This window comes from Dermacentor variabilis, chromosome 6 (assembly GCF_050947875.1).
Source record: "Dermacentor variabilis isolate Ectoservices chromosome 6, ASM5094787v1, whole genome shotgun sequence".
In the NCBI taxonomy this organism is placed as follows: Eukaryota; Metazoa; Arthropoda; class Arachnida; order Ixodida; family Ixodidae; genus Dermacentor; species Dermacentor variabilis.
The window spans coordinates 11,348,468-11,372,283 of record NC_134573.1 but is presented as its reverse complement, the minus strand read 5'-3'; the positions used below and the strand labels follow the sequence as shown (position 1 = coordinate 11,372,283).

Sequence of the window (23,816 nt, the reverse complement as noted above, 5' to 3'; positions counted from 1 at the left end):
CAAAATCACGTAACTATCATAGGTGGCCGACCAACAGCCCTTCCAGATTACTGTATTCCATTCTAATGGGCAGTTTCTCCATCTCTCTCTATATTTATGTGTTATGATTAATGTGTTATGCTCATACTAACACATTCAAATAGTTTTTTTTCCATGTACATACAACAGAGCTTTGGAATTCTCCAACCGGTAACGTTCGTTCATTATCACCAAAAGATTTTATAGCACCGGTAAGCACTTCGCTAACATGCAAAGCGATTTTTTTTTTACATTTCTCTTTGTGTATGTGTTTTTATGTGTAATGTATAATGTTCCCACTCCAGCTCTAGCCCTATATTGTTGGGCTGCAGCATGTGTAAATAAATAAATAAAAAATATAAATAAATAAGGGGGGGGGACCAAAAATTGTCAGTGGTTAGTAAGATATAAAAATGAAATCACATTTTGTTCTAGCAACAATATTGTCAGAGCTACCTTTACTATTAACACAAGCTGGCAACACCTCCACACTAGTGAGTATTCTTTTTACTTAGCCAAGCTGGAAAGGGCAAGGCCACCGTACCAGACACAATAATGCATTGCTTTCATTATGAAAGCCCAGTCAAGAGGTTGTTTTACATGCGAGGCTAGTGGCAAAAGAGCTACGTCAAATGTTTCTGGCATTATGAAGACTTGCGTTCAACGCTGCACAAAGGGACAATGGGGACTCCCATCCAATTCATTATAATTTATTAGTAACCAAGAAACATATCAGACGCAATCACTGGCTTGGAAGACCACGAGTTGTCCAGTAACAGCAATAAAAAGCCCTCCAAAAGCAACGGTGGGCATAAAGTGCGCATGAATTCTATACAGTAATATATTTAGAACATTTTTGTTTCTCTTTGCAAGAAGTGCAGAAGTGTTCTTTTGCTAGTTATAAAAATTGGGTATCCGTTAGAATATGGTAAATACAATATTCGGGGAGCCAGTCATACTTTCCATAGTGGCCCCTCCGGTGACGTGTGCACAGATAACTGGGTTTATATGGACCTGCCCGGCCCATTGTTTTGTGCTACTGTCTGCTTGCGTCAGCTCTCGTTTGCACTGGTTTCGATTGTTTTGTAACCTAGTTGTATGTGCGATTCAAATTGTGTAGTACTTTCTGGAAGGCCCACGGTGCCAGCGATTACACTGGAACCCTTAACGAGTCATCTATAAAAGCCGACGCGCTTGACCCACAGATCGCATTTTCTGCAATCAGACTGTCTCAAATTATTTGCCTCAATATAACGTATAATGAAAACACGTATACAGCTGTGCTCAAATTTCGCATTAAGCAATATCATAATCATCGGCGAATTTTTTCGAAACAGTGTGAATCGTGAAAATATGCGAATAGGACTGTAAGCTATGTAGAGTTGCAGTGTCTACTGCTTTGGTGATGCAGAGGTGTGCCATGCCTGTCCATAAAATTGGCAGAACTAACCTCACGATGACTGTCGACAGTAATATGTTTCAAAGCAGAGGTGCACCGTGTCTGCCCATAAGCTTTGGATAAAAAAAAAAAAGTCTTCAAATTCAGCATGGGAAATTTTGTATGATGCTTTGCCCCAAACTTCACATTCATTTAGAATTTAGCTATGGAAGACATTTAGTTTTAAGCTGAAGAGCCATCTTAGTATTTGGTGTCAAGTTTATATTAAGTATATACAGCCCGCAAACCTTTCCTCAAACTTATTTTTCTGGCACGTTGCTCTACTCAAATGTGGGCACTATAGTAATGCGTAAAAGGAACAGCTAAGCACGCATTCTGTATGAAAAATCTGCTACTACTTCAAACGTTCTGCTAAACAGCCACCCAGAAAAAGCACTGTTCATGGTGGTTAAGAACTTCAGTTTGGCCTAGTTGGTGTTTACTGCATATCATATTGACTGCAAATAAAGATTGGGACAGCGGAAGAGAACACAGACGACATGGACGGCAGCCGGTGGGCATATATAGACAAACAGAACATGCGCAGAATGCAGCAAACAAGAACACTCATCAGCCTAGTGGGGCAATCAATTATAAAAAAAAATCTATTTCCGATTGAAACAACCTAATGGAAGTGTCGCAACACAGTCTTGGCCTTTCTTTTTTTGTGTGCTAACCCTCCATCAGTTCGCGTGCAGGAGATAAAGATTTTTTAAGGAGATAAAAGATTCTGAGGAGTAGCCAGGACCAGACTGCACACGAATAGATGCTGAGCCATTAAAAGTGATGAAATATTTCAGAGTGGCCTGCAGCAGCCTTTATCGGCAATATGGCAGACACCTGCTGCAATGGAAGCAACCAACTGTCGTTATGGCAAGGCACGCATTGTTGGTTCACTACAACTTCGAATTGAAACCATGAAGCAGTTCTTTACAGTGCTAATCGAAATGCATATGGTATACTCGAGGCACTAGAGGGCCGCTTAAGCTGTCTGGAAGAGAAAAATTTAACTACTGTCTGCATCACGGTGTCTCAAGCTAGACTGGTGCTCAATTATACGAACTGAGAGCTATTCGCTTCGTCAGTGCATAAAGGACCGGCCATTATACCCACCTCATAAAGAACTTTAGATGCTGTATGCAGGGTTCGTAAGAATATTTGGCTGAGGAACCGAGGAAATTTCAAGGTTGTAAATAGGCAAATGTCAAGGAGTATTAGTGTGACAGAAACGGTCGGCCTCGACTAGATAAGTCATGTCACTCTTTGTGTCGGGTGTCTTCCTAAAAGTGATCTGTTGATTTCAGCAAGCACTTCAGTTTTCTGGAGCTTAGTCTTTTCTTGTATCCACTCGAGCTCAAGTTCTTTTCGAATTCACCAGTTGCACCATTTCTTCCATTCATCCATGTACACAGCATACTTCTGCCAAGCTTGGCACACTGATGCCTTCAGTTCTTTAGACAGTGGAACGTTAAGCGGCCCATCATGGGTTTTCACGGCCTCGCGGCTGATTTGTTGAGAAATATACGAGAGCCCTCCCATATTTCCAACCGTGATCTGCTTGTTTAAATTGAAACCTCTTTCTACTGAAGCCTCCCCATGGCTAAACAAGAGAAGGACCGTCCTTCAGCACTTCCCATAATGTAGAGAATGAAGGATCTCGCTTCAACAGGAGCATGATGAAAAAGCCAAGACGTTCCTGATCTCTCTCATAGTTGTCATTTTTCTTGGCATTAATGAGTGTACTGTTCACACACAATATTGACACGTGTACTTTATCTTCATCGGGCGACCACTTCTCGCCGCCTAACAAATGTCATCGCACAGCGCAGGACGCGCCTGCATGTAAAAGAAGTTCCTGGAATGTTATCGATGGTTCCATCCACTGTCTTTCACTGTAACTTGTGTTATCTGATTGCATGTGTGCGTGACGCGAATAATGTGGAACTTTGTGGAAGGCACGCGGGTCCCAGCGATTGCTCTGGAACATTAGACAACAGATGTATAAAAGCCGACGCGCTCGACCCGCTCATCAGATTTTCGACGACCGCCGATCGTGTTCGCCGCTACCATCCTTCTTTGAGTATAGCATGTTTTTGAGGGCACAAGTTCGCCCAATAAAACGCTCATTTCGTTAATCACAGTTTTGCTGCCTTCTCAACCGTCACTACCACGTGACATCTGGTGGAGGTGCTAGTGCGTTCATGTACCGAACGCCCCCGCAAAGCCGCAATCCAAGCCCGAAGACAAAACCAACATCCCCCAAGACCAGCGTGCTAGCCGCAGACTGCAAGGACTGCCCCCAGAGCACGGACTTCTACCTGAGACGACAAAGAAGATCATGGTCAAAAGAACCCCAATGGCTGCCCCAGCGTCCCCCATTGTCCTACAACAACCTCGGGACCCACCGACCTTCCATGAAGCAGCGACTGAAGACCCGGAATCCTGGCTGGAGACCTACAAACGAATCACGGCTTTCAACAACTGGGACTCCGACGACAAGCTGCGGCATGTATACTTTGCCTTAGAAGATGCCGCCAGAACGTGGTTTGAGAACCGGGAGTAGACCTTGACAACATGGGACCTGTTCCGGAGCGGCTTCCCGCGCACCTTTACGAGCACACTGCGCAAGGAAAGGGCAGAAGCCATGCTGGACACCCGAGTGCAGCTACCTAACGAGAATGTTGCCATATTCACGGAAGAAATGAACCGTCTGTTCTGCCACGCCGACCCCGATATGCCCGAGGAGAAGAAAGTCCACCTTCTCATGCGGGGTGTGAAGGAAGAACTTTTCGGTGCAATGATAAGAAGCCCACCGAAGACCGTAGAAGAGTTCCTTCGCGAGGCCACCAGCATCGAGAAGACACTCGAAATGCGGAACCGGCAATTCAACCGCCGCACGGCCTCTACCAATTAAGCAGGAATTCAATCACTGGCCACCGACGATCTGTGCGAGACTATCAGAGCGGTTGTACAGGAAGAGCTGCAGAAGTTGTACCCCAGTTCGCAGCCTCAAGTAGCCTCAATCGCCGAAATCGTCAAAGATGAGCCTGAGCGATCGCTTGGAGTTCCTGAGCTGCAAGCAGAATCACAGCAGCCGCAAGCTATGACCTAAGCTGCCCCCCCCCCCACGACCCCACCAGGGCCCTATGACGCCGCAATTCCGTCGCCCAGCGCCGCTACGCGAGGAAGACGGACATTTGGTGAGCCCCCGACCACCGCCCGCTCTGCTATAACTGCGGAGAAGCCGGCCATGTGTACAGCGGATGCCCATACCGCGACTTGGGACAGAGGGTTCGCCGTCCACGCGGCGCGTCCACAGCTTGGGGAGCGCCCACGTGACATCGCCGATTACCTATTTGCCACTCAGTGCGACTCTCAACGACTGTCCCGTTTGCTGTCACAAGGCCGCTACCTGTCGCTGCAACGCTGTCCATACACTGGCCTAGCCCGGGGCTGGTCAGCGAGCCCATATCCGGAAAACTAAAAGCAGCAACCGATGGAGGTGCGGTTGCTGTTCGTCGAACTGACGAAAATTCTCCGACGCCGCCGAAACTACCTCGATGGCAATGACACGTCGCCATCCCGACAAAGTGTGAAAGCAAAGAATATGACGACAAAGGACGACGTCCCATACCAGCCACAGTTCAATGCGACACAGCCATGATCCGACGCCAAGACCCAACTGCAACGCCAGACAAAGAACCACCGACCTCGACGTGCTTCTCGATGGCCATGCATCACCGCCTTAATCAACACAGGGGCCGATTACTCCGTCATGAGTGGACACATCGCCGGCCAGCTGAAGAAGGTTAAGTGCATGGGAAGGCGCTCAAATTCGCACCGCTGGAGGACACCTAATTACGCTGACTGGAATCTGCACGGCAAGAATTACCGTTCATGACCGGACTTACCCTGCCCCCTTCGTTGTCCTCCAACAGTGTTCACGAGACGTCATTCTCGGCATGGACTTCCTGAATCAACATGGCGCAGTCATCGACCTGAAATCGATAACGCTGTCACACGATCAAGCGATACCGCCGGAGAGCTGTCAGTCACCACGCCTTGAGTGTGCTCGAAGATCAAGTGAGCATCCCGCCGCGCTCCAGCCTTATTATTTCCGTCGGCACTGAAACACCTGCCGACGTAGAAGGCATCATCGAGGGTGGCCAACGTCTGCTGCTCGACCGTGAAATTTGCGTCGCAAGAGGGATCGCTCGACTGCACGGAGGGAAAACTGAAGTGTTGCTGACAAACTTCAGCCAGGAGTTCAAGCACATCAACAAGGGCGCGACGATCGCGCAGATAGAGGAAATTCTGGAAACTAGTAATGCGTTTGTCCTCTCGGATTCTGCCGCATCTACGCCGATGACCATGGTTCCCCAACCAGACTACAACATTAATCCAAGTCCAAGTCTCCCCATGATTAAGCAAGAAGCTCAGAAGTCTTCTCCGACGATACGAAAGCTGCTTCTCGACGTCCTCAAGTATACGACAGACACCAGTCGCAAAGCATCGCATAATCACCGAGGAGTGCGCTCAACAACGCCAGAGCCCCTACAGAGTTTCGACGCGAGAACATGAAGCTGTTAGGCAACAAGTCGACGAAATGCTCCGCGACGACATCATCCAGCCGTCGAAAAGCCCGTGGGCATCTCCTGTTGTGCTGGTGAAGAAAAAAAAGGACGGAACCCTAAGTTTCTGCGTTCGATTATCGTCGACTGAACAAGATCATGAAGAAAGACTTATACCCTCTTCCACAGATAGACGGCGCATTTGATCGGCTCTGCAACGCTAAATACTTCTCGTCGGTGGACCTCAAGTCTGGCTATTGGCAAATAGAAGTCGACAAAAGAGATCGCGGAAAGACCGCCTTCATCACGCCAGATGGCCTCTACGAGTTCAAGGTCACGCCATTCGGATTGTGCTCGGCGCCTGCAACGTTCCAGCGCGTCATGGACACGGTGTTAGCAGGATTGAAGTGGCAGACCTGTCTTGTTTACTTGGATGACGTCGTCATCTTCGCCGGAAATTTCGGCGATCACCTTAGGCGGCTTGCGACAGTACTCGAGGCCATAAAATCATCAGGGCTCACTCTGAAGCCAGAAAAGTGCCACTTCGCTTACGATGAGCTTTTGTTCCTAGGCCACGTCATCAGCAAATCCGGAGTACGCCCCGACCCGCGGAAAACAGCTGCCATAGCAAAGTTCCCGAAGCCCATCGACAAAAAGGCAGTGCGTAGATTCCTTGGCATGTGTGCCTACTACAGGCGCTTTGTCAAAGACTTTTCACGCATCGCTGAGCCGCCAACACATCTAACCAAATCTGATGTCAAGTTCAAATGGCAAACGCCACAGGCCGACGCATTTCAAGAACTAAAACGACGCATGCAGTCACTGCCGGTACTTGCACATTTCGACGAAGACGTCGATACCGAAATCCACACTGACGCCAGTACAGTAGCCTAGGCCTCGGTGCCGTCCTAGTCCAGAAGAAAGACTGACATGAACGGTTGATATCTTATGCTAGCCGGTCGCTGTCAAAAGCGGGAGGCAATTATTCTACAACTGAAAAGGAATGCCTCGCCATCATTTAGGCTACAGCAAAATTCCGCCCTTACCTATATGCAGGCCATTCAAAGTCGTCAGCGACCATCACGCGTTGTGTTAGCTAGCCAACTTAAAGGAACCTTCAGGACGTTTGGCGAGGTGGAGCCTCAGACTGCAAGAATATGACGTCACGGTAATCTACAAGTCCGGATGAAAACACTGACGCTGACTGCCTATTACGTGCCTCCATCGATCCCCCGCCGAAAGACGATGCCTTCCTTGGAATAATAAGCGCAGAAGACTTCACTAAACGGCAACGAGCAGACCCGGAGCTAAAAGGCCTCGTTGAGTATTTGGAAGGGAACACCAACGTAGTACCTAGGGCTTTTAACTGCGGATTGTCTTCGTTCACCTTACAAAACAACCTGCTCGTAATGAAGAACCAGTCCGCGCCAGCTACCTTCTTGTTGTTCTGTCAGCGCTGCGTCCAGAAATACTGTACGCCCTACATGACGATGCAACCGCCGGGCACCTCGGATTCTCCCGAACGCCGTCGAGACTACAGGAAAGGTATTATTGGCCGCGTCTGACTGCCGACATCGCCCGTTACGTCAAGACATGCAGAGATTGTTAGCGACACAAGACACCACCGACAAGGTCAGCAGGATTACTACAGCCAATCAAGCCTCCTTATCGACCTTTTCAGCAGATCATGATGGACTTGTTGGGACCGTTTCCAACGTCAACATGCGGAAATAAGTGGATCATCGTGGCGACAGACTATCTCACCCGCTTCGCTGAAACTAAAGCTTTACCGAAAGGCAGCGCAGCCGAAGTGGCGAAATTTTTCTTCCGAGAACATTCTGCTGCGACATGGTGCCCCAGAAATCCTCATCACCGACAGAGGAACAGCGTTTACAGTAGAGCTCACCCAAGCCATTCTGCAGTACAGCCATACAATACAAGCCACAGGAGGACAACTGCCTACCACCCGCAGACGAATGGTCTGACGGAGCGCCTGAACAAGACCCTCGCCGATATGCTAGCAATGTACACGGTCGTCCACTCTTAGAATGCTGCTCCGTGCTGCCGGCACTCCGCGGGGCGCCTCTTGTCAGGCGCCGGAGAAACTATTGCGCAGGTGCAGTGAAGCCGCAGGCGGGGCTTCGCGCGTAGTCTGCTACAGTGCGCCCTGTACTGCGTTGAAGTGGGCTTCAAATTTGCACTGCCTCCGCAGAACGCCGATCGGAGAAACGTTTCTGAATAAACAAAAGACTGCTGAGAAGCCTATCAGCTGCTTTTATCCTGTTGCAGGAACCGTAGCAAAGTTTCCTACATGCCTGGTGAAGTTGAAACACACAAATAAGCATACCGGGGAGAAAATGCGCGCCGCGTAATATTCGAAGCTTTATACTACTTCTGCAGCACTACGATCCGCCAATATTTTTAATTTTTGGCGTCTTGCTGAGTGGCTGGTAATAAGTGTTAGCAGACGACTGCTGTAGTCTGCTGAAATCTCGGCACAACGAAAATTAATCGGAGCGGAATAGTAATAGTGGAGGTGGAGCTACATTTTCAGTCTCCTATGTTACCTTCCCAGGTTCCCACAGATAGAGGTAGACGGCCAGGTAGACTTATCAGCGTTGGAAAACAATCCCTAAGGTTTACTAGGCCCTCAGTATTGTCCACATTCTCCACATACCCAATTCAAGATGTCCTGCTTCAATACGCCAGCCACATACTTTGAACTTAGTGGGAACACAGTACGGCATATTTTCCTGCGGCCACCTGTGAACTGTAAAATTCTTTGGAGGCACAGATGTTTATTAACTGCGGGAAGGTGAAAGCCGTTTGTGACTCATTCCACTGAGTTGAATTTGCTGCGCTTGAATTCATTTCGTGACAGATGAGAAGAGCAGTTGGCACAAGCGTGGCAGAGGGATCATGTGACACCACGACCCGCTGCACTGTGGTGTCACGTAATATTAAGGTCACGTGACCTAAAGTGTAACGGACGGACGCTAGTAGGAACAATTAAACGCTATTGCCTTAATAAATATCCTCTCAGCAACTACTTAAAGCCATGCAAAGCTGAAGACTGAGGTTCTGGTAAACCTTAGGGATTGTTTTCATTCGCTGATGAGTCTACCTGGCCGTCTACCTCTATCTGTGGGAAGGTAAAATAGGAGACTGAAAATGTAGCTCCACCTCCACTATTACTATTCTGCTCCGATTAATTTTCGTTGCGCCGCGATTTCAGCAGACAACAGCAGTCGTCTGCTAACACTTATTACCAGCTACTCAGCAAGACGCCAAAAATTAAAAATATTGGCGAATCGTAGTGCTGAAGCAGTAGCATAAAGCTTCAAACATTACGCGGCGCGCATTTTCTCCCCGGTATGCTTATTTGTGGGTTTCAACTTCACCAGGCACGCAGGAAACTTTGCTACGGTTGCTGCAACGGGATAAAAGCAGCTGATAGGCTTCCCAGCAGTCTTTTGTTTATTCAGAAACATTTCTCCGATCGGCGTTCTGCAGGGGCAGTGCAAATTCGAAGTCCACTTTAACGCAGTACAGGGCGCACTGTAATAGACGACGCGCGAAGCCCCGCCTGCGGCTCTCACTGCACCTGCGCAATAGTTTCTCCGGCGCCCGACAGAGGTGCCCCGCGGAGCGTCGGCAGCACAGAGCGGCATTCTGACTAAGAGTGGAAGACCGTGTACGTCGACGTCAAGCACAAGACGTGGGACGCGGTCCTGCCGTATGTAACTTTTGCTTACAACACGGCGGTGCAAGAAACAACACAGCTCACGCCGTTTAAGGGGGGACGTGGGGATCAGATCGCGAAAATCGCAAAAAAGATCGATTTTTGGCAACGACGCGTTTCGGTATATGCAATGCCTAATCTACATTGTATCAAAATGGTTTAACTGAAAACGCACTAAAAGTGCCCGAAAAAAATTAATTTATGAGTTCGTAGGGCGAGAAAACAGCTTTAAATCAACTGCACATTTGCCCGAGCTAAAAAAACATCCTTAGACACCTCGATTGTTAATGTTAACGGTTTGTGTAAAGTAAAAAATTCAGCATGTTTAGCGCCCCTAGGAGAGAAAGCACGAATTAAAGTATGCGACCACATTACAGTAGCTCCACTTGCGCGCTTACGCTGAAACTCGCTTCGATTGATTTTTCGCCCTCTGTGGCCATTTGTCGAACTTGAGAGTGTGCGGGGCCTGGCTTATGCTCTGCAGGTTTCTTGATTACCTGATTGATGACATGGATGTGAGCCATTGTAGAGCTTCCCTTCCTGAAACCTGCCTGCTCTCTTTGTTAGCTGAAATTCAGTGTTGCTCTTATTTTATAGGAGATTATCTTGGTGCATATTTTACATAACATTGGAAGTAAGCTAATGGGCCTAGAATTTTTCAATTCTTTAACGTCTCCCTTTTTGTGGGTTAGTGTAATGTTGGCATTTTTCCAGGGGGAGGCATACTGTAAGAGTCCACCTAGTAGCCTGTCCATTTCGGCTGCTGCTGATTGGATGCAGCTGCACGAGAGAGGAGACGAGCGGCCCTAGTCAATCAGCAGCGGCCGAAATGGACAGACCACTAGGCGGACTCTTGCAGAATCACCCCCCCCCCCCCATTCTCTGGTACCCTTGAAGTTGATAGGCAGTTCGTAGAAAGGGCCGCTGGTTTTTCAAGCATTATGTCTCTCCCATCTTTGCTTAAATCGACGGGTAGTCCATCTGCTCCCGCCGCTTTTTCCCGTTTCATGTCTTTAAAGGCCCTTTTAACTTCATCGCTAGTTGTAGAAGGAACCTCTCTAACCTGTTCATTACTACTTTGAATGGAGGTATTGTGGCTGCTTTGGGCACTATACAGGTCAGTATAGAATTGTTCCGCTGCCTTTACTAGACCTTCGAGATTGCCGGTATTACCTGTTCATTACTACCGTATTTATTCGCATAATGATCTCACTTTTTTGTCAAGAAAAGTTGACACAAATTCATGGGTGCGATCATTACGCGAGTTAAATTTCCCGCAAGAAAAAATTTTTTTCATCGCGCATTTGCTGCGGGATGGCAACAGGTCAACAAATAGGCGGCTGCCGTTGTATGTAGTGCGGGACACCAAAACAAAGATGGCGGCCGGCGGAGCAAGCCGAACGCCATGCCGAACGCACTGAACGCTATTTTTTTTTTCTTCTCGCGAGTACATTACGTGCATTGAAACAGTGTCTTCCGTATCAGTAATGAATAATATTGTTAATATCGGCACGTTTGCGGTAATAACGTAGCCATGTCCACTTTGAGGGGACACACACAGATGGGCGCGCTTAGCTGCCAGTGACATAGAAACACATGGCGGGCATACTGCGGAAACTGCGGCATTTGTCTTCACTACTATCCTAATACAGCACGTTTCCGCTATGGGTGGGCAAATATCTTACAAGCGTCGGCGTATGAATAGGGTACACTTCTAACGTATCAGTGCAAATGTGGCTACTATCGTTGCCGCTCGCGATTTGTTGCGTGGCCACGAGCGCAGACAAGAAGAATCGAAGGGCGCCTTTTTTGTTGTTAAGCACAACCATTATAAAGCCTACATATAATAAAGGCAAGTTTGGTTGTAGCTTTTTTTTTGTCATGGAAGTGCGGAAAGTGACGAAAGGAATGAAATGGGGCATCTACTTAAGAATGTTTGGTGCGTGCAGACCACCTGGTTTGTCTTGAGTCGTTCGCGTGGGATTCGACAGATGGTAAACGCGATCATTATTAGCTAGACTTGGCACACGACATATTGCTGCAGCAAGTTCGGGGTGCGATCATTACACGGGAAATAAAAAAAATCGAATTTCGATGACGAAATTTAGGGGTGCGATCATTACGGGAGTGCAATCATTATGCGAGTAAATACGGTACTTTGAATGGAGGTATCATGGCTGCTTTGGGTAATGTACAGGTCAGTATAGAATTCTTCCGCAGCTTTTACTACAGTCAACGACTGAATTTTCGGACGTCCAAATTTTCGGACATGCCTGATATTTCGGACGTCTTCGCGGCACCGCCAACGAGCCCCATAGAATCAATGTATAAGGACATCTGAAGTTTCGGACACTCGAACCCCCCGCCGTCCAATTTTCCGGACTTTTTGACGCGACGGAAGCTCCTTTGGCTCCTCACGCAGCGCCCTTGCGGAGAAAATCGACTTGCAGCCGAAGCATATCACCGCTTTGAACCACAACTAGCCGAATCTAGCCGTCACACACCGATTTGGTCTGGCCACGCTGGCAATGTTTATCCGCGCACTTCCGCCTCCGGAGCGGCGCCATTTCGTTTGTTTACGCCGGCCGCGTTTTGGCTAGCGTGGTGTGTTGTTGTGCTGTTCAAGTGTGCTCTGCGACGCTAGGCCTAGGTGCTTCGACGCTCGTCAGCGAGCTCCACTGTTCGCAACTTGAGGATTTCGCTTGCCTTCGATGGCCCCCACTCCGTCTTCGTCGTCCTCGCCGATGGCATCGAAGCGCAGAAAGCAGTACCGTCGGTTAACGATGGAGAAGCTGCCATTATTAAGCAAGTCGTGAGCGGCCGATCCCAAGCTGGCGTGAGCAAGGAGTTCGGCGTCAATGGACGACGTGATCAACGACCTCCGCTCTGCTGGGGTTTCCATACCCACGGAAATAACTTGTTGACGCTGACAACGAGCTCGACTTCTGCGCGGAACTGACTGACGAGGAAATAGTTTGTCAGGTTGTGAGGGATTCAGAAGACTCCGATGTTGAAAATGAGGAGCCAGTGCCTGAGCCGACTACAAGCGCCGAGTTGACGCGTGCACTGTTGACTCGTTCATCGGTGTACAGTGCTGACGTGACCCTTGCTCAGATCGAGGCGAATATAATCGCATGCAACTGGAACGCCGTCCAAACAACAATCAACAAGTTCTTTAAGCCAATGCAGCAATAACACCGGCCGCCCGACAATGCACATGTACATAATAAACCGGCAGTCGGCTGCATACAGTTTTTGAACGCCTGTTTCTATAGCCACTTCACTGATGCTTTGGCAGGGTTTCGGAAGCGTGGTACTTCGCCCTTTACCTCAAGATCCGATAAAAAAAGAAAAAGTGAGTTTTTTTTTTTTTGCATGCATTCATTTTTTCGGACTGCCTGAATTTTCGCACGTTTTTGCGTTCCCTAGAGGGTCCGAAAAATCAGTCTACTGTATATCTTCGAGATTGCTGATGATATGACCCTGTCTATCTTTCAGTGCATACATCTTGGTTTGTCCGATACCTAGTTTCCTTATCACTGTTTTCGGGCTGCATCCATTTTTTACTGCTTCCTCAGTCTTTCTCATATTAGAATTTTGAACATCCTTTATTTTCTCCTTGTTGATTAGTTTGGCAGTCCCGCAAATTTTATCTGATCTCTTGAGTTGGAAACTTTCATTCTTTGTTGTTTCTTTATTAGGTCCTTTGTCACTTGTGAGAGCTTACCTACTGGTTGCCTTGGGGCCTTACCTCCCACTACAACTGCTGCTTCTGAATCCAGCCTAGTTATGGTTTCATTCATTGGCTCTATGTTATCTTCATCTCTGTTCTAAGGCTGCAAATTTGTTTGAAAGAGCCAGTCTGAATTGACATGCGTTTACCCTTACTGCGTCTAGTTGACCTGTTTCTTAATGACCAATTTTACCCTTTCTCTCTTCAAATTGAGGTGAACCCTAGCCCTCACTAACCTATGACCACTGCACTTTATCCTACCTAACACTTCTACATCCTTCACTACGCTGGGACTGGCAGAAAGCATGAAATCAATTTTATTTATTGTTTCACCATTAGGGCTTTTCCAGGTCCACTTTCTGTTGCTACGCTTCCTGAAAAAGCTGTTCATTCTTTGTAGCTCATTCCTTTCCACGAATTTTACCAACATCTCTGCTCGAGTGTTCCTAGAATACACGCTGTAGTTGTCAATTGCTTGTTCACCAGCCTGCTTTTCCCCAACTTTTGCAATGAAGTTGCCCATGACTTCAGTCTGCACTTTTTCCATTGCTAATTCAACCATGCCACCACTCCCTGTCTAATGTCAAAGTAGCATTAAATGCAGAAAACTGCAGCTTTTGAGATAACTGCAATATCTTGAGCAAGTCAGCACACAATTAGTTGCATATCTACTAAATAACAATTTCCACACAAAAGCTCAAATACCTTTCCACATTGTTGTTTCCTGTCTTTGGTCACGTGAGGAGCATGCAATGTCACTGCCTTTTTACACTAACTTTCTTGTGGCCCTATCGTTAGTGTCGTCAAATATTGAGTCAGTGACATCATGACAAATATCTCAAAGCGCAGGACCGTAAAATCTGAGACTGTCAAGCAACACATCTATAGTCGAATACACCTTTAGATGACAGCAGCATTTGCGCCTCAAAGGTGCATGTACATGAGCCCCCACATCACGAGCAGGATGGCCGGTGACCCCGCTGAAAAAGAACATGATCGCCCGTGCTTCGAACTGGGCAGCACTTTTGAGTGGGAACATTTCTTTAGTTGCGGAAGCAATTGGCGGCCGCACTTCAGTCATCTGGATGGGGCCTTTCCTGTCTTGTCAAGTTTCACCTGACTACTGGTAACAAGGGGAGACACGGCCTCTTAGGAGCCGAAAATTTGCCCGAAAATCAAGTTTTCTGTAATGTAATTTTTGTGTTCCTACTACCATCCCACACCTGCCTGCAACTTTTTATTTAAAAATACCTCGTATTGATGGTGTAACAGCGATTTGAAGATTCGTTGGCACACCCACAGCCCTTTAAATTGTGGACAAATTGCGCTTATTTCAGCTGCCTATAACTCGTGAATGGCTCGCTCAACCGCGGCCATTTTGGTATCGTTGAAAAGCTCGCGCGATTGGCTTTTTTTTATCACTCGGTAAGCAACCCTGCGCTCGCCGCCTTCACAAGTAAAACGGGGGAAAAAGTGTGCCTTGAAAGTCGTGATTGGCCAGTTAGGATCACGTGGCTACGATGGCGTCATGTTATTGGCTTAGCGCACTGGACAGGAAAAATTGGATGGTAGAGGCACCATTTTGTCTTTGGCTGCGACCGCGCCCCCCACGACAAGCATGCCTGGAGGAGCGAAAAAGTTCCACACTGTGTATCAGTTCGGCCGAAAGCGAGCAGACAAGCATGCCTGGAGGAGCGAAAAAGTTCCACACTGTGTATCAGTTCGGCCGAAAGCGAGCAAAAAAAAATAAGCGTGCTAAGGGCACGACATCACGGGACACTGCAATGGATGAGCAAGCGACTTTCGTCACTAAGGCACCCGACAATGGCGATGGAGGTGATAGCGGTTCAACATCGTGCGGCCCGGGAACCGATGAGCAAGTGACTCGCGGTGCTGGTGCATCCGACAACGGTGGTATATTGCACAACTTTCCAACGGGTCAGCAAGCGATTCGCAGCAATGCTGGTGATAGCGATCTGCAGACTGACGGCATCCTTCGTGCCAACTCAGGCTGTGTGATAGCCGCGGCTCGCGGCGATGCCGGTGACAGCCGCACATACAATGCAATTACAGAAGCGAAAGCTTACGGATACTTTGAAGTAGAAAAGGAGGATTGTGTTAACCATGTGAGGAAATGCATGGGCACTGCACCCCGCAACTTATTACAGAAACACAAGGGTTTCTGTAACACAAACACAAACGAAGCTTCGGTGGCAAGGGGAGATTGACAGATGAGCTGGTTGACAGGTTGGCTGTCTACTATTTGCAAGCCCTGAAATCACATGTTGATCTGGAAGCCATGAGCCGCGCAGTGATGGCAACTTTTTATCATGTGACCTCCACTGACAGTTGTCCAAACCATGCCCTGTGCCTGGCTGGTGAGCAGTCTTGGTGCCCCCACAATGAAGCAAAGGCCCAAGAGGAGCCAGAGCCTAGGCACAAATATAACTTGCCTAGCGATGTGGCTGCAGCTCTTTTGCCAGTGTACCAGCGCTTGTCAAAAAAGAGCCTGCTGCAGAGGTGCCCAAGGGGAAGGACTCAGAATTCAAATGAGTCTCTGCACTCTAATCTGGAGCTTGCTAGCACAAGAGCAGCACTGGTCTCTTGTTGCAGTACAGGCAGCTGTTGCAGAAGCTGTGCTGTGTCTTAATGCCGGCGAGTATGCAGCTGCAGCAGTGCTAGCAGAGCTGGACATGAATATAACACCCAATGGGTCCAGTAGAGCAAAAGAAAAGGACTTGCTGCAGAGTACAAGTTCTACCAAAAAAAGGGCAGCATCACTTGGCCTTGCTAAGGCAGTAAAAAAAAGCAACATGACAGCATGCATCCCCACTACTCCCCTGGTTCATATTGAGATATAATGGCGGGGGGATCTGTGAATAAACGGAAATATTTTTGCCCGTTTTCTAAAAGCAGCATTTCTGATGTCAGTCTTGGAGCAACAATATACAGTCGAACCCGGCTATATCGAACTCGCAAAAAAACGCCTATCAGTTCGATATAGAGCATAATTCGATATAAGCCTGCTAAATAATTGGATGTCATAAAAGCACATACCATTTATAAAATCCCTTTATTGATGAAACTAGCTTAGTTTCGCACGAAATAGTCCTGCATTTTCTTCTGCTTGGGCAATTTCGCTGCGTGCGAGGCACGCACTTCCCCACGTTGTCTAAGGAGTCGGAGCAGCTGAGGCCGCAACATTCCGTATTCGCGCAGAAGCACCGGACTAGTGCGAGCGCACCAATCACTTCGGAGGATGTGGGCCAAAGACGGTCGTTGCTTTCCTCGTAGTGCCCATTTTCACTTGTGCTCGGCACGATGTCGGCAATGTAGTCTTCGTTTCCGGGCTCTCCCGTGGTCGCGACACCATTTGCGCTCACAAACTCGTCCACCGTTGATTCGTCAACAGCTTCCGGAAATTCTGACAGCTCGCTCCAAACTTCGGCAACAACGACAACGGCTTCGTCGCATTAATCAGAATTTACAGTCATCACCGAGCACCCGGAAGTCGGTACGGCTGAAGCTATTTTGGATGAACCACTCGTTCACGGCCGTGCGTACGCGTCGGGCGCCACGGGCACTACGGGCACCGGGTCGCGAGTTAGGCCGCTTTAGCCCTAATTTCCCCCTTCAAGATCGTGCCGAGAGTGCACCTCGGAATCTTGTACGTTGCGGGGACATCCGACTTGTCACCGCGTTCGACCCGGTTTATGATTTCGAGCTTCACGACGAAAGGCGAATTCTGCCGCTTCATCACGGCAACACTGCGGGAGAAGGCGCACACAATGAATCAGATAAGCAGCGAGACAACTCGCACTTTCGCCATCTTGCACGACGAGGGCACAAGAGCTTCTGATTGGCTGTATGAACAAGCGCTGCGGGCGGGCGGGCCAGGATCATTTTTTGTAGGGGGGTGTCGGCGGCTCCGAGGTAGCGCGGTCACGTAGGGAGAGCGGTTGGATGGAGCCGCGCCGCCGGATTTTCCCGTCACCGCGAGGGAAAGCCAACTTCCGGGGGCACTTTCCGCCGCTTGACGTTCGATATATCGGGAGCCGCTACTAGTTTTGTTCGATGTATGCGTAATTTTTGCTATATATACTCATTGTAACTATACCGTGTCCAGAAATTGTTCGATATATGGAATAATTCGATGTAAACGGGTTCGATATAGTCGGGTTCGACCGTATTCAGTTATACTTATCCTACAGCAGCAATTACTTCTTTGCCAGAAAAGTAGTGAATTGGTGAGTGAAGTAGGCCTAGAATATGAATGAATATTACACAAAATTTATAAAAATATTTCCTGGCCGCTGCATTAGCTTTTACTTTGACAATTTTGACATGCTCTAATTTTGGTCCAAATTTGTGAAAAACATTCATTCTTGCCTCGTTGGACCCCTACATCATCCTTGATCCATTTAGTATTCAAGCATTTGCCGTAATCACCACGAACATGTCCTAAAATGTTTTCTCGTTTTCTCAAAACGACATTTTTGATGGTAGTGTAGTTTTGAAGTGAAAATATCTGTAGTTCTACTTATCTTATTGCAATAATTCTTTTTTCGTCAGAAAGTTGGACAAATTGGGAGTGAAGTAGGCCTATAATGTGAACAAGTATCATTACAGACATAATGAAAAAGTAATTTATCCAGGGTCTTACTAATGCCTTCTGCTTACAAAAGTATGACATGCTGTAACTTTGGCATAAATCAGTTTAGAACATTCATTCTTGTAGCACTGCAACCTCTGATCATTCAACATCATTTTGATGTGCCAGTCTCCTTCATTAACAGCCAGCATTGTGAGAGAACTTGCCTCCAAATTAGTCCATACAAAAAATAACATGAATTGCTTATATTTTGAAAAGTACTTGTTGCATGGGAAAACCAATTGCATATTTGAAATCAGCATGTCAAAATGCGTAAGTGATGGAAGTTTGATTAAATTGTAGACACAAATAAAAAAAGAAAATTTAAGTGGGGTGTCCCCCCATCAACATGGAATTTAACCTGCTCGGTACAGTTTCTAGCCTATTAGCTCAGTCCTTCAATCCTTTATTTGGAGCCATTGCACTACACCAGAACAAGGTACTCTTTTGTAATCCACTGCTCCAAACTTGCCAATGGTCTCTTCCGATTCGCCTGCACCCCCTGAACCAATAGACCAAAGGTGCTCCACCCTGCCATATTTCAGCAGTGCATACTGCACTGCCTTCAAAAGGCTCAGCAAAGGTGCAGGGCTGGTCCATACATTTTTCTGCGACCTCCCCACTGACAGTGCCAATATACAGGTGTGAAGCAGCAGTGCAGCAGATGCAGCACAGTGGCATAAGCAAAGTTAAAACCAGGGTGTCACCAAATTACTTTTTCCAAATTCCCTGACTTCTCCAGGTTTTCCCTCACACTTCTAAGTGTATTCCGTGACTGTTATGCAGCTGAGGATTGCATTCAGAAATCACCATGCTAGTGATGAAAGTTGTGGGTGGTATTAAGACATAAAAAGAGGAAGAAGGCAAGCTATGGGTTCTCGCACAGGTTATGACTGAAGCAAACAAGCTAGTAAAATTGTAGCCTATCATTTGTGTTTGTGAAACATGTCCCTGCATTTATGAAGAGCCTGCCAGTGACCTCATTTTGTGGGCTGATATCAGTAGCCACAAGCCGGCTTAACAAGATTTCGGCATACTGAAAACAAGGCCTTGAGTGGTAAAGACAGGGCAATTGCAGAATTCTATAACTCACGCTGTTTTATTAGCCTTCCTTGGCTGCTGGAATTCTTTTACAATAAATCCACTAAAAACAATTCCTGCAAACACAGAACACTCACTTAACTTATGGCAGTGGTGTTACTTTCCAAAAGACTCAATTATTTCCTTTAACAAGGAAACCTCAACTTGTGCATGATTGATGACCTTTTGCCTCTTCAGTTCAAGCTCCTTTACAAGAGCAGCAGCTCTTTTCCTTCTCATGTCGACATCCGACGCATCCAATTGTTCGTTTTTTCCCTTTCAATTTATCCTTCCATTGGATTTTAGCACCACGGACCATGTCGGCCATCTTGTCTGTCATATCAACTGCTGCAACACCACCTGTAGCGGACACTCCATCGTAGACTAACTCTAGTGCTACAAGGGACTCTTCCTTTATGTTCTCCACGAGACATTCCTTATTTACCGAAAAGCCACGTTCCACAGAATTGCCATGCAAAAGGCAAAGGACAATATTTATAAACAGCCATAAGTGGTTCTTTATGAGCACTTGGGCAGAGTTCAAGCCATAATGTTTCCAACAGCTGCTCCTTTGTCAAATTCGCGCATGTGTGCTTGCACAGAGCTGGTTGAGCACACTTGTAGATATGATCGACCTGCCCTCTTTGCTTGTAGGCCAGTGAGCCACCTGTGTTCTACGAGCACTTGTAGTGGAATGGTTAGCCGCTTCTGGCCAGCTCGCACTGACTAGGTACAAGTAACTCCCCCCCCCCCCCCCCCCCCGTCAACCTGACCTTTAATGGCAACCTCTCCATTATCTTTTGTGAACAGGCTTTGATGAAAAAAATGCACTTTTCTTAAAGCTCACCATAGCAATCTGAGGTTTGGCGACCTTCCGAGGCCCAGTTTTGGCGGCAAAACCAATGTCAAAGGCAGCTATAGAAACCATGTTCTCAGAACTGTCAAGGTCGATCCTGAGCAATTAGGACAGTGCGTCAGCAGTGCTTAGTGTTTCTTTTGAAACAATTCGACCCAGCAGTGAGCGCAATAGGCCATCCAGTGCAGGTGCAGGAAAAGGAACCACTGGTTTCTGACTGGAACTCCGCTAGAAAAGCTTAGAGTTCTTTAGCAATAGAGAGCATTAAGGCCAGTTTAACTGGCAGAATCTGGTCAGCCACAGCCTTCTCAACATTGTTATACCTGCAGCATGTTTGTCGTTTTTTTTTTACTCTCTTTGAGCACTCGACACATGTGACTAAGTTTGGGAGAACTTTAAGCGTTCTCGCAATAACATTTCTATTCTCTAGCCACCTCACTGAGCAGAACTTCAGTGGCAAGACTGCTTCCCGTGTGGCTGATGTGATCAGTTTGATGTGCAGGCACATTCTTGAAAAGGTTTATAAGCTGCGAAGGAACACCACAATGTCTCATGGCATCACATTGTGTTGTTTTAAATGCACTGCTCACAACGTGCAATCCAGAGCTCCCTATGTCCAGAATATTCCAACTCTCATCGATGCAGCAAGCTCCTCCTTCAGGGACCTCAACAACCTTAAATCAAAGTTCAGGCCGTCCACTGATACTTGTAGGATTTTCGCCGGACCAATTTCCTCAGTAGCTTTTCTGAATGAAGCTACTAAATCTTTTGCACGAGTATGGCCTAAAAAACATCACGTCAGGTAGCAGGTTTTTACACAGGCGTCAGCTGGATGCCAGAACCTAATATATCCACTTGCTCTTTTTGCGCAATTTTGTTCAGGGAAGCCACAACCACGTGACACACCATCAAGCTTCGATAGCAGCCTGTTTCGAAAGTACAGGGCAATATTATGACAAACTGTATAGCCGACTATGTCCTTCCCAAGTTGAATTTTCTTAGCGATGTCACAAGCGGGAAACATCAGGCAGAAAAACGCGGCAGACGCTGATGCTGAACAAAATGATCCGTGTGTTGCTACAGTGTTCAGGCCACAAGTAATTTCAGCTTTAGTGACACTTCTTTACTGCAAAACCGTTTAAAGAAACTTTTACGTTCGGCTCAACGGCCAGAGGCTTCGCAGGAGTGCTTTCAGTGCTCGTGCCACGCACCACCCTATAAGCAGCAGCAGTCATGGAACAGGCAGACTGCATGCCGAGTCCTGCACTAAAATATCCACGAAGGTTCGTCTGGCTAGCACAATGGCCGAACTTTGGCTTAACTGGAATAATTTCAAGCCAAGCTAAGACATGCAAACACTTTAATGGCACGAGCTGTGTTGTGTAATCATTACATTTACTGTACGATGTCTATAAACCATAGTTGTGCCTTGCCGTCTTCCTACGCTTTTTCTCCGCCGTTCACCGAGGTTGAAGCCAAGGGAGCGACTTTATCAGCTTTGATCTAGGGTTAAGATTGTTTCCATGACTTGGCCAGGTTTTTGACAAATTCCCCGACTTTTCTAGATGGGTCCAAATTCCCTGATAATTCCAGGTTTTCCCACCTGGTAGACACCCTGTAAAACCTGTTGCACACATCTTCTGTTTCTATGCAATGCAGTGTGTTGAAATATCAGAAACCGACCATACCTGCATCGTGGGACCTCTCAAACTTGCAGACGGTGCACATTAGGCAAACAAAACATCAGGTGTGCACTGCATCGGCACCTCAGCATTTTTTTCCAGTGTCACGTTGCATTTGCACCACTGAAGCTAAGGGCCTGTTTACGGTCGAGCCACCCATCGCCACAATACGGGTGCGGTCGCGCAAGAAATGGCACATATCGAAGACTTGTGCAATTTTTTGTATGCCTGCGGTGTGGCAATGGACGGCTCGAGCGTAAACAGGCCCTAAGCTGCCATTTTTATGAACTTTCCATGCCTTGCCATGAAAGGATTCACAGTGGTGCAGGTGAATCGAACAGACCTAACAGTTTTGTTGGTGGCATTGTGGCACAGTCAGGTGATGAACACTCAGCCTGCTTCCTGGCAACCATTTCTGTAGTCTCCCTCTGGCACCAACAGGCCTTAACAGGTCACTCTGGTGTGGCTAAATTGGGAGACATTGCAAAGACAAAGTGCCGCTGAAATTGGCCGTGGGGTACACTGAAGCTTATGTCTTGCAAAAATGGCACAGCAGTACATCACACAACTTGCTCAGCAATGCATACAATTACAGACTACCACTTCCCAATGCAGGGCTAAAGTGCACTTCTCCGCTTCAGCAATGTTGATAAGATTCATTGCGAATTAGCCTCCGATGGCTCAGCTTTTGTACAACACGCATTCAACCAACACTGCTTAGTTACCACCAGTAATGAAATGATGCATTTGAGAAAAATACACGACTAAGGCCAGGCTATACTACCGATGCAATAAAACTCCTAATGGCAGTCTTGAATGACAGGTGTTTAACGTCGCAAAGCGGCTACTCAAAGTGGAAGGGCTACGGCTACGAATTTATACCACGTGACGTTATCAAACGCGCACCCAAGCCACAATACACGAATGTTCTCTCACTCGGCCACATCCGAATCGAACCGCTGACATCCTACTCGGCGAATAATTAAACAGTCGTCAGCGCGGCGGGTGATGTAGCAAATCCGTTTCGGCAAGTCATGACTATGCCAAGCGAAATATAAGGCTTTGTTAGCCGTAACTGCTACACGACAGCCAGTTATAAACCTTTTCAGGCAGAAGTATAGCAGTTCGACGCAGCATGGATATTAGCGTCATGTGCCTCACGTGCAGGCAGCACTCGCAATAATTATTTTTTATTAGCGCGCTGCCATTGCTTGCACGCCGGCGAAGGTGCGTTCGAAGTCAACGCAAGCTGCTAACCGCCCGTCATGCGTTAAGAAACCATGCTCTGACGAGACTTACCTGGCCAGTACGGCTCGACATCGACGCCTGCAGCCTTCAGGATGGTGCTGATCTTCTCAGCCTAAACAGAATAAGCGAGTGAAGGTCACATCAGGGCCAAATGTTGCAACGAAAGCCATGCGACTAGCACGCGCCCGGCGCTACTTACGGTGACGGCGATCTCATCGTCTTGGAGAATCAGGGCGCCGTACACGCAAGCAAGCTCATCGTTGGAAGGCATGATTACTTAATGGACTTGTCAAATGGTGTTGATGGCAGATATATTTAGTGCACGCTGCTGGATTAGCCTTAGCTCCCGGAGGAGAACGATGCACTTCTACCGTGATGGCGTCCGAACAGAAAAGGAAATTGCTCCGTCTCTACCGGAAACCGCGGGTGATCGCAATGGCTCAGTGCTGCCGCCGCTGCCGCCATGATTCTCACTTTTTAATCATATTTGTCACCTCAAAAATTATTACAGTTAAATAATCATCTAAATTTAAGAGAACAATAATTGTATTTTTAGGTATTAACTGTTATTTTGTGAAATAACTAATCGTTCAACGCATCACGTGATATTGCGCTCAGTGCGCGGGCGTATTCAATTTTGGTGCCACTCGCGTGGTGCCACACACCGTTCTTGTCGCAGTTAATTCAGCCGCGTTGATCACGCACGCTCACCGCGTCAGCTGGATGCGCAGAAAAAGAATACGCGTGTGTCTCCAAATGTGTTGTCGTTTTCTTTTCTGTCCATGTCCGCTGGCGCT

The 23,816-nt window shown here is 47.4% G+C and overlaps 1 protein-coding gene across 1 annotated transcript in view; it reads right to left on the bottom strand.

Moving 5' to 3' along the window:
- RpLP1 (Ribosomal protein LP1) overlaps positions 1-23,423 on the bottom strand; it is a 60,534-nt gene extending 37,111 nt beyond the window's left edge. Inside the window, exons 1-2 of the mRNA XM_075694758.1 lie at positions 23,219-23,423; positions 23,071-23,131 (exon numbers count right to left, since the gene is read on the bottom strand). Coding sequence (XP_075550873.1) covers positions 23,071-23,131; positions 23,219-23,290 — 133 coding nt within the window. The 5' untranslated portion in view covers positions 23,291-23,423. The remainder of the gene's footprint in view (positions 1-23,070; positions 23,132-23,218) is intronic.
- Positions 23,424-23,816: the final 393 nt, after the last annotated feature.